General features: G+C 25.1%; 1 protein-coding gene across 1 annotated transcript in view; it reads left to right on the top strand.

Annotated features, from left to right (window-relative positions):
• The first annotated feature begins 336 nt into the window (after positions 1-336).
• Positions 337-14,073, top strand: part of LOC120635539 — a 55,684-nt gene continuing 41,947 nt past the window's right edge. The window contains exon 1 of the mRNA XM_039906557.1: positions 337-406. Coding sequence (XP_039762491.1) covers positions 337-406 — 70 coding nt within the window. The remainder of the gene's footprint in view (positions 407-14,073) is intronic.

The raw sequence follows: 14,073 nt of genomic DNA, 5'->3' as shown, positions 1-14,073 counted from the left end.
TCGGACATCTTAAGCTATATTATAAATTTATCGTTCTTGCAAGGCTGTTTTCCAAGTAAATTAAAAATGTCTATTGTTAAGCCTCTATACAAGAAAGGGGACAGAACGTTACTAACTAATTATAGACCAATTACATTAGTTCCTGTATTTGATAAAATATTTGAAAAAGCAATGCAATCAAGAATCCTAAATTTTATAACTACACATGATATTTTATGCAAAGAACAGTTTGGTTTTAGAAAAGGGAGCTCTACTTCGTTAGCTTGCTTTAACCTTATTAAGGATGTGACAGAATGTCTTAATAAAAAAAAACGAGTAGTATCTGTCTTTTTAGACATGAGCAAGGCCTTCGACTTCGTGCATCATGAGAGACTTCTAGCAAAACTCGAAAGATATGGCATGAGGGGTAAAGTCTTTGACTGGTTGTCAAGTTATTTGTGCAACAGAAAACAATGCACAGAAGTCACAAAAATACTAAACTTTGAAAAACGTACCTTTAGATCATCCTGGAGGATTATCAATAGTGGTGTTCCGCAAGGAAGTATATTAGGTCCGTTGCTCTTTTTGTTATATATAAATGACATAACAAGCATTATATCCCAAAATTGTATATTATTCGCTGACGATACAACTATTACAATTAAGGGCAAAGACGTAAATGACTTTGAAAATGACATTAATAATTCAATTTATAATATAATTCAATGGTTAGATGAAAATAATTTAAATATTAATATTGACAAAACCAAATTTATTCAATTTGAAACAACTAATTCATATCAGCCGTTACTAAACATACATTATGACCAAGAGCCAATAGAAAACGTAGAAACTATAAAATTCTTAGGTATAACAATAGATAAAAAACTTAATTGGAAATCTCACATAGACACTACTTGCAAAAAAATTAACAAATTTGTATTCGCTTTACGAAGAATAAGTCAAATTTCCTCCATACAGGCTTCCTTGAGTGCCTACCATGGGTATGTGTCACCTATCCTTAATTATGGTCTAATTTTGTGGGGTAACTCAACAGATTTCGAGAGAGCATTCAGAGCTCAAAAAAAATGTGTCAGGGCAATAACTGGGGCACATTTTTTGGATAGTGCAAAACCAATCTTTCAAAGACTTAATATTTTACCCTTACCCTGCATGTATATTAAGGAAATGTGCCTATTTGTAAAAAAGTATGGACATTACTTTATAACTAAAAAAGTACAGCAGGCGAAGGATTGTAGGCGGGGTAATAAATTAGTATGGCCCAAAGTAAACCTCACTTTATATAAAAGAAATGTTTATTGTATGGCAATAACAATTTATAACAAATTACCAAATACTTTAATTGACATACCTCTGCCTAAATTTAAGATTAAAATTATTGAATGGCTTATGCTTCATCAATTTTATTCAGTAGACGAATATCTAAAATCAAAGGCTTAAATTATTGTATTTCTAGGTTTATATTTTGGTTTACTTTACATTAATTAATTTTAAGTTGACATTGTAATTTAATTTCATAATTTTTGATACCTTAATATTCTGACATTTTGTATAAATTGGAAAAATAATTTTATAATTAAGGTGTTATTATAATTTGCATGCCATAGAATGGCAGATTGTAGCACGTAACTTATTATGTTTTAGTATAAGATCAAATTTGTTAACCTGCAATCATGCAAATAAAGATTTGAATTTGAATTGAATTGAATCGATATCGATATATATATCGATTATAGTATCGATATCGATATAAATAATCACTATCGATGTCGATATCGATTTTAATATTACTTAAGATATCGATTTTAATATCGATATCGATATCGATAGTGATTATTATATAGATATCCAAATTTTAATATCGATATCGATATCGATATTAATATTGATATCGATAGTTATTATTTATATCGATATCGATATTAAAATCGATATCTATATCGATATCGATATCGGTAGTTATCATTTATATCAATATCGATATAGATATCGATTATAGTATCGATATCGATATAAATAATCACTATCGATGTCGATATCGATACTAAAATCGATATTTTTATCGATATAAATTATAACTGTCGATATCAATATCAATATCGATATTAAAATTTGGATATCGATATCGATATCTTTATCAATATCGATATTGATAGTTATTATTTATATCGATATCGATATAGATATCGCTTTTAATATCGATATCGATAGTTATTATTTATATCGATATCGATAAAGTCATCAATTTTAATATCGATATCGATAAAGACATCCATGTCGATATCGATAGTTATTATTTATATCGATATCGATTTTAATATTGCTTAAGATATCGATTTTAATATCGATATTGATATCGATATCCAAATTTTAATATCGATATCGATATCGATATTAATATTGATATCGATAGTTATTATTTATATCGATATCGATATCGATATCGGTAGTTATTATTTATATCGATATCGATATCGATTATAGTATCGATATCGATATAAATAATCGATATTGATATTGACAGTTATTATTCATATCGATATCGATAAAGATATCGATGTCGATATCGATACTAAAATCGATATTTTTATCGATATAAAATATAACTGTCGATATCAATATCAATATCGATATTAAAATTTGGATATCGATATCGATATCGATATTAAAATCGATATCTATATCAATATCGATATAAATAATAACTATCGATATCGACATCGATATCTTTATCGATATCGATATGAATAATAACTGTCAATATCAATATCGATATAAATAATAACTATCGATATCGATATCGATATAAATAACACCTATATCGATATGGATTTTAATATCGATATCGATATAGATATCGATTAAAGTATCGATATCAATATAAATAATCACTATCGTTATCGAAATCGATATCTTTATCGATATCGATATTGATAATAACTATCGATATCGATATCGATTTAAATATCGATATTAAAATCGATATCTTTATCGATATTAAAATTTGGATATCGATATTAAAATCGATATTTTTATCGATATCGATTTAAATAATAACAATCGATATCGATATTAATAAAATTATCGATATCGATATCGATATTAAAATCGATATCTTTATCAATATCGATATCCAAATTTTTATATAGATAAATATATCGATTTTAATATCTATATCGATATCGATTGTTATTATTTATATCGATATCGATAAAGATATCGATGTCGATATCGATAGTGATTATTTATATCGATATCGATACTATAATCGATATCTATATCGATATCGATATTAAAATCCATATCGATATAGGTATTATTTATATCGATATCGATAAAGACATCGATTATAATATCGATATCGATATCGATATCCAAATTTTAATATCGATATTGATATTGATATCGATTATAGTATCGATATCGATATAAATATATCGATTTTAATATCGATATCGATTGTTATTATTTAAATCGATGTCGATAAAAATATCGATTTTAATATCGATATCGATATCGATATCCAAATTTTAATATCGACATTGATATTGATATCGACAGTTATTATTTATATCGATATCGATTATAGTATCGATATCGATATAAAAAATAACTATCGATATCAATATTAATATCGATATCGATATTAAAATCGATATCTTAAGCAATATTAAAATCGATATCGATATAAATAATAACTATCGATATCGACATGGATGTCTTTATCGATATCGATATTAAAATTGATGACTTTCTCGATATCGATATAAAAAATAACTATCGATATCGATATTAAAAGCGATATCTATATCGATATCGATATAAATAATAACTATCGATATCGATATCCAAATTTTAATATCGATATTGATATTGATATCGACAGTTATAATTTATATCGATAAAAATATCGATTTTAGTATCGATATCGAGACTATAAACGATATCTATATCGATATCGATATTGATAATAACTATCGATATCGATATCGATTTAAATATCGATATTAAAATAGATATCTTTATCGATATTAAAATTTGGATATCGATATTAAAATCGATATTTTTATCGATATCGATTTAAATAATAACAATCGATATCTTTATCAATATCGATATCCAAATTTTTATATCGATAAATATATCGATTTTAATATCTATATCGATATCGATTGTTATTATTTATATCGATATCGATATCGATTATTATTATTTATATCGATATCGATAAAGATATCGATGTCGATATCGATAGTGATTATTTATATCGATATCGATACTATAATCGATATCTATATCGATATCGATATAAATAATAACTATCGATATCGACATCGATATCTTTATCGATATCGATATGAATAATAACTGTCGATATCAATATCAATATAAATAACCACTATCGATATAGATATTAAAATCGATATATTTATCGATATAAAAATTTGGATTATGATATTGATAAAGATATCGATTTTAATATCGATATCGATTTCGATATCTTTATCAATATCGATATCGATAGTTATTATTTAAATCGATATCGATTTTAATATTGCTTAAGATATCGATTTTAATATCGATATCCAAATCTAAAATTGATATCGATATCGATTTTAATTTCGATATCGATAAAGACATCAATTTTAATATCGATATCGATTTTATTATCGATATCGATATCGGTAGTTATCATTTATATCGATATCGATATAGATATCGATTATAGTATCGATATCGATATAAATAATCACTATCGATGTCGATATCGATACTAAAATCGATATTTTTATCGATATAAAATATAACTGTCGATATCAATATCAATATCGATACTAAAATCGATATCTATATCAATATCGATATAAATAATAACTATCGATATCGACATCGATATCTTTATCGATATCGATATGAATAATAACTGTCGATATCAATATCAATATAAATAATCACTATCGATATAGATATTAAAATCGATATATTTATCGATATAAAAATTTGGATAACGATATTGATAAAGATATCGATTTTAATATCGATATCGATTTCGATATCTTTATCAATATCGATATCGATAGTTATTATTTATATCGATATCGATTTTAATATCGATATCGATATTGATATCACGTTTAATATCGATATCGACATCGATGGTAATTATTTATATCGTTATCGATAAAGACATCAATTTTTATATCGATATTGATAAAGACATCAATTTAAATATCGATATCGATAAAGACATCCATGGCGATATCGATAGTTATTAGTATATCGATATAGATATCGATTTTATTATCGATATCGATATCGGTAGTTATCATTTATATCGATATCGATATAGATATCGATTATAGTATCGATATCGATATAAATAATCACTATCGATGTCGATATCGATACTAAAATCGATATTTTTATCGATATAAAATATAACTGTCGATATCAATATCAATATCGATATTAAAATTTGGATATCGATATCGATAGTTATTATTTATATCGATATCGATATAGATATCGCTTTTAATATCGATATCGATAGTTATTATTTATATCGATATCGAGAAAGTCATCAATTTTAATATCGATATCGATAAAGACATCCATGTCGATATCGATAGTTATTATTTATATCGATATCGATTTTAATATTGCTTAAGATATCGATAGTTATTATTTATATCGATCGATATTCTAGGAATAACGTTAGATTCTAAACTTCAATGGGGCCCTCATGTAAATAATTTATCGAACAGGCTTAGTTCTGCTGCCTATGCGGTAAAGAAGATACGCCATATGACCGACGTAGAAACTGCTAGACTGGTATATTTTAGTTACTTTCACAGCATTATGTCATATGGAATTTTACTTTGGGGTAATGCTGCTGATATTAGCACTATTTTCGTGCTGCAGAAGAGGGCTGTTCGTTCTATCTACAAAATGGGTCCGAGAGAGTCATTGAGAGATAAATTTAAAGATTTTAAAATAATGACAGTGTATAGTCAGTACATATTTGAAAATTTAATGTACGTCCATAATAACATTTCTAAATTTAAGAAAAAATGTGACTGCAATAATTTAAACATTAGAAGTAAGAATAAACTTACAGTGCAATATACTAGGTTACATAAAATTCATAATTCGTTTAAAGGAAATTGCATACAATTCTACAATAAACTACCAATTGACATCTTGGAGATGTCTCTTAAAAAGTTCAAAGTTTGTATTAAACGTAAGCTTATAGAAAAGTCCTATTATAGTATAAAGGACTACGTAAACGATAAAAAAGCTTGGGTGTAAATTATTGCTCTAATCAGGTTGCTCTTCTAATAATTTAAAATTACATTGTGAGATGGCGATAACAAAAAAAAAAAAAAAAAAACACCCGGCTAAGTTTGTTGTGGGCTTCTTCTTAGACCGGGACGCGTTTGGAACCCTCGTAGCTTTAGTTTTAAGTTTACGAATGTGGTTATCGCCATCATCTTACTACCGTGTAATTCTTATGTACGCATCAAAAGTGCCACCTGTGGGCCTACTTGAATAAAGATATTTTTGACTTTGACTTTGATATCGATATCGATACTAAAATCGATATTTTTATCGATATAAATTATATCTTTATCAATATCGATATTGATAGTTATTATTTATATCGATATCGATATAGATATCGCTTTTAATATCGATATCGATAGTTATTATTTATATCGATATCGATAAAGTCATCAATTTTAATATCGATATCGATAAAGACATCCATGTCGATATCGATAGTTATTATTTATATCGATATCGATTTTAATATTGCTTAAGATATCGATTTTAATATCGATTTTAATATCGATATTGATATCGATATCCAAATTTTAATATCGATATCGATATCGATATTAAAAGCGATATCTATATCGATATCGATATAAATAATAACTATCGATATTGATAAAGATATAATTTATATCGATAAAAATATCGATTTTAGTATCGATATCGATATCGATATAAATAATAACTATCGATATCTTAAGCAATATTAAAATCGATATCGATATAAATAATAACTATCGATATCGACATGGATGTCTTTATCGATATCGATATTAAAATTGATGACTTTCTCGATATCGATATAAATAATAACTATCGATATCGATATTAAAAGCGATATCTATATCGATATCGATATAAATAATAACTATCGATATCGATATCCAAATTTTAATATCGATATTGATATTGATATCGACAGTAATATTTTATATCGATAAAAATATCGATTTTAGTATCGATATCGACATCGATAGTGATTATTTATATCGATATCGATACTATAATCGATATCTATATCGATATCGATATAAATGATAACTACCGATATCGATATCGATAATAAAATCGATATCTATATCGATATACTAATAACTATCGATATCGCCATGGATGTCTTTATCGATATCGATATTTAAATTGATGTCTTTATCAATATCGATATAAAAATTGATGTCTTTATCGATAACGATATAAATAATTACCATCGATGTCGATATCGATATTAAACGTGATATCAATATCGATATCGATATTAAAATCGATATCGATATAAATAATAACTATCGATATCGATATTGATAAAGATATCGAAATCGATATCGATATTAAAATCGATATCTTTATCAATATCGTTATCCAAATTTTTATATCGATAAATATATCGATTTTAATATCTATATCGATAGTGATTATTTATATTGATATTGATATCGACAGTTATTATTCATATCGATATCGATAAAGATATCGATGTCGATATCGATAGTTATTATTTATATCGATATTGATATAGATATCGATTTTAGTATCGATATTGATATTGATATCGACAGTTATATTTTATATCGATAAAAATATCGATTTTAGTATCGATATCGACATCGATAGTGATTATTTATATCGATATCGATACTATAATCGATATCTATATCGATATCGATATAAATGATAACTACCGATATCGATATCGATAATAAAATCGATATCGATATTAAAATTGATGTCTTTATCGATATCGAAATTAAAATCGATATCGATATCAATTGTAGATTTGGATATCGATATTAAAATCGATATCTTAAGCAATATTAAAATCGATATCGATTTAAATAATAACTATCGATATCGATATTGATTAAGATATCGAAATCGATATCGATATTAAAATCGATATCTTTATCAATATCATAATCCAAATTTTTATATCGATAAATATATCGATTTTAATATCTATATCGATAGTGGTTATTTATATTGATATTGATATCGACAGTTATTATTCATATCGATATCGATAAAGATATCGATGTCGATATCGATAGTTATTATTTATATCGATATTGATATAGATATCGATTTTAATATCGATATTGATATTGATATCGACAGTTATATTTTATATCGATAAAAATATCGATTTTAGTATCGATATCGACATCGATAGTGATTATTTATATCGATATCGATACTATAATCGATATCTATATCGATATTGATATAAATGATAACTACCGATATCGATATCGATAATAAAATCGATATCTATATCGATATCGATATAAATAATAACTATCGATATCAATATCAATATCGATATCGATATCGATATTAAAATTTGGATATCGATATCGATATCGATATTAAAATCGATATCGATTTCGATTTCGTTTAAAATTTATATCGATAAAAATATCGATTTTAGTATCGATATCGACATCGATAGTGATTATTTATATCGATATCGATACTATAATCGATATCTATATCGATATCGATATAAATGATAACTACCGATATCGATATCGATATTAAAATCGATATCTATATCGATATCGATATCGATATAAATAATAACTATCGATATCAATATTAATATCGATATCGATATCGATATTAAAATTTGGATATCGATATCAATATCGATATTAAAATCGATATCTTAAGCAATATTAAAATCGATATCGATATAAATAATAACTATCGATATCGACATGGATGTCTTTATCGATATCGATATTAAAATTGATGACTTTATCGATATCGATATAAATAATATCTATCGATATCGATATTAAAAGCGATATCTATATCGATATCGATATAAATAATAACTATCAATATCGATATTGATAAAGATATCGATATCGATATCCAAATTTTAATATCGATATTGATATTGATATCGACAGTTATAATTCATATCGATAAAAATATCGATTTTAGTATCGATATCGACATCGATAGTGATTATTTATATCGATATCGATACTATAATCGATATCGATATAAATGATAACTACCGATATCTGATCGATATCGATATAAAAAATAACTATCGATATCGATATTAAAAGCGATATCTATATCGATATCGATATGATAATTTTTTATTATTATCGACATGGATGTCTTTATCGATATCGATATTAAAATTGATGACTTTCTCGATATCGATATAAAAAATAACTATCGATATCGATATTAAAAGCGATATCTATATCGATATCGATATAAATAATAACTATCGATTTCGATATCCAAATTTTAATATCGATATTGATATTGATATCGACAGTTATAATTTATATCGATAAAAATATCGATTTTAGTATCGATATCGACATCGATAGTGATTATTTATATCGATATCGAAACTATAAACGATATCTATATCGATATCGATATAAATGATAACTACCGATATCAATATCGATAATAAAATCGATATCTATATCGATATCGATATAAATAGTAACTATCGATATCAATATCAATATCGATATCGATATCGATATTAAAATTTGGATATTGATATCGATATCAATATTAAAATCGATATCTTAAGCAATATTAAAATCGATATCGATATAGATAATAACTATCGATATCGCCATGGATGTCTTTATCGATATCGATATCGATATTTAAATTGATGTCTTTATCGATATCGATATTAAAATTGATGTCTTTATCGATAACGATATAAATAATTACCATCGATGTCGATATCGATATTAAACTCGATATCGATATCGATTTTGATAAAGATATCGAAATCGATATCGATATTAAAATCGATATCTTTATCAATATCGTTATCCAAATTTTTATATCGATAAATATATCGATTTTAATATCTATATCGATAGTGATTATTTATCGATATAAATAATACCTATATCGATATGGATTTTAATATCGATATCGATATAAATAATCACTAACGATATCGACATCGATATCTTTATCGATATCGATATAATTAAAATTTGGATATCGACATCGATATCTTTATCGATATCGATATGAATAATAACTGTCGATATCAATATCAATATAAATAACCACTATCGATATAGATATTAAAATCGATATATTTATCGATATAAAAATTTGGATTACGATATTGATAAAGATATCGATTTTAATATCGATATCCAAATTTTAATATCGATAAAGATATCGATTTTAATATCGATTTTTAAATCGATATCTATATCGATATCGATATAAATGATAACTATCGATATCGATTATAATATTGATATCGATATTGATATCGATTTTAGTATCGATATCAATATCGATAGTTATTATTTATATCGATATCGATTTTAATATCGATATCGATATTGATATCGAGTTTAATATCGATATCGATATAAATAATAACTATTGATATTGATATCGATACTAAAATCGATATCAATATCGATATCAATATCGATATCAATATTATAATCGATATCGATAGTTATCATTTATATCGATATCGATATAGATATCGATTTAAAAATCGATATTAAAATCGATATCTTTATCGATATTAAAATTTGGATATCGATATTAAAATCGATATTTTTATCGATATCGATTTAAATAATAACAATCGATATCGATATCGATTTTAATTTTGATATCGATAAAGACATCAATTTTAATATCGATATCGATAAAGACATCCATGTCGATATCGATAGTTATTATTTAAATCGATATCGATTTTAATATTGCTTAAGATATCGATTTTAATATCGATATCCAAATCTACAATTGATATCGATATCGATTTTAATTTCGATATCGATAAAGACATCAATTTTAATATCGATATCGATTTTATTATCGATATCGATATCGGTAGTTATCATTTATATCGATATCGATATAGATATCGATTATAGTATCGATATCGATATAAATAATCACTATCGATGTCGATATCGATACTAAAATCGATATTTTTATCGATATAAAATATAACTGTCGATATCAATATCAATATCGATACTAAAATCGATATCTATATCAATATCGATATAAATAATAACTATCGATATCGACATCGATATCTTTATCGATATCGATATGAATAATAACTGTCGATATCAATATCAATATAAATAATCACTATCGATATAGATATTAAAATCGATATATTTATCGATATAAAAATTTGGATAATGATATTGATAAAGATATCGATTTTAATATCGATATCGATTTCGATATCTTTATCAATATCGATATCGATAGTTATTATTTATATCGATATCGATTTTAATATCGATATCGATATTGATATCGCGTTTAATATCGATATCGACATCGATGGTAATTATTTATATCGTTATCGATAGTTATTATTTATATCGATATCGAGAAAGTCATCAATTTTAATATCGATATCGATAAAGACATCCATGTCGATATCGATAGTTATTATTTATATCGATATCGATTTTAATATTGCTTAAGATATCGATAGTTATTATTTATATGGATATCGATATCGATACTAAAATCGATATTTTTATCGATATAAATTATATCTTTATCAATATCGATATTGATAGTTATTATTTATATCGATATCGATATAGATATCGCTTTTAATATCGATATCGATAGTTATTATAACTATCGATATCGATAAAGTCATCAATTTTAATATCGATATCGATAAAGACATCCATGTCGATATCGATAGTTATTATTTATATCGATATCGATTTTAATATTGCTTAAGATATCGATTTTAATATCGATTTTAATATCGATATTGATATCGATATCCAAATTTTAATATCGATATCGATATCGATATTAATATTGATATCGATAGTTATCATTTATATCGATATCGATATAGATATCGATTATAGTATTGATATCGATATAAATAATCACTATCGATGTCGATATCGATACTAAAATCGATATTTTTATCGATATAAATTATAACTGTCGATATCAATATAAATATCGATATTAAAATTTGGATATCGATATCGATATCGATATCTTTATCAATATCGATATCGATAGTTATTATTTATATCGATATCGATATAGATATCGCTTTTAATATCGATATCGATATGAATAATAACTGTCAATATCAATATCGATACAAATAATAACTATCGATATCGATATCGATATAAATAATACCTATATCGATATGGATTTTAATATCGATATCGATATAGATATCGATTATAGTATCGATATCGATATAAATAATCACTATCGATATCGACATCGATATCTTTATCGATGTTTAATATTGATATCGATAGTTATTATTTATATCGATATCGATATCGATATAGATATCGATTTTAATATCGATATCGATATCGGTAGTTATCATTTATATCGATATCGATATAGATATCGATTATAGTATCGATATCGATATAAATAATCACTATCGATGTCGATATCGATACTAAAATCGATATTTTTATCGATATAAAATATAACTGTCGATATCAATTTCGATATCGATAAAGACATCCATGTCGATATCGATAGTTATCATTTATATCGATATCGATTATAGTATCGATATCGATATAAATAATCACTATCGATGTCGATATCGATACTAAAATCGATATTTTTATCGATATAAATTATATCTTTATCAATATCGATATTGATAGTTATTATTTATATCGATATCGATATAGATATCGCTTTTAATATCGATATCGATAGTTATTATTTATATCGATATCGATATAGATATCGCTTTTAATATCGATATCGATATGAATAATAACTGTCAATATCAATATCGATACAAATAATAACTATCGATATCGATATCGATATAAATAATACCTATATCGATATGGATTTTAATATCGATATCGATATAGATATCGATTATAGTATCGATATCGATATAAATAATCACTATCGATATCGACATCGATATCTTTATCGATGTTTAATATTGATATCGATAGTTATTATTTATATCGATATTGATATTGACAGTTATTATTCATATCGATATCGATATTAAAAGCGATATCTATATCGATATCGATATAAATAATAACTATCGATATCGATATTGATAAAGATATCGATATCGATATCGATATCCAAATTTTAATATCGATATTTATATTGATATCGACAGTTATAATTTATATCGATAAAAATATCGATTTTAGTATCGATATCGACATCGATAGTGATTATTTATATCGATATCAATACTATAATCGATATCTATATCGATATCGATATAAATAATAACTATCGATATCGATATTAAAAGCGATATCTATATCGATATCGATATAAATAATAACTATCGATATCGATATCCAAATTTTAATATCGATATTGATATTGATATCGACAGTTATATTTTATATCGATAAAAATATCGATTTTAGTATCGATATCGACATCGATAGTGATTATTTATATCGATATCGATACTATAATCGATATCTATATCGATATCGATATAAATGATAACTACCGATATCGATATCGATAATAAAATCGATATCTATATCGATATACTAATAACTATCGATATCGCCATGGATGTCTTTATCGATATCGATATTTAAATTGATGTCTTTATCGATATCGATATAAAAATTGATGTCTTTATCGATAACGATATAAATAATTACCATCGATGTCGATATCGATATTAAACGCGATAGCAATATCGATATCGATATTAAAATCGATATC

This window comes from Pararge aegeria, chromosome 27 (assembly GCF_905163445.1).
Source record: "Pararge aegeria chromosome 27, ilParAegt1.1, whole genome shotgun sequence".
Taxonomy (NCBI): domain Eukaryota; kingdom Metazoa; phylum Arthropoda; class Insecta; order Lepidoptera; family Nymphalidae; genus Pararge; species Pararge aegeria.
This window is presented reverse-complemented; position numbering and strand designations above follow the sequence as displayed.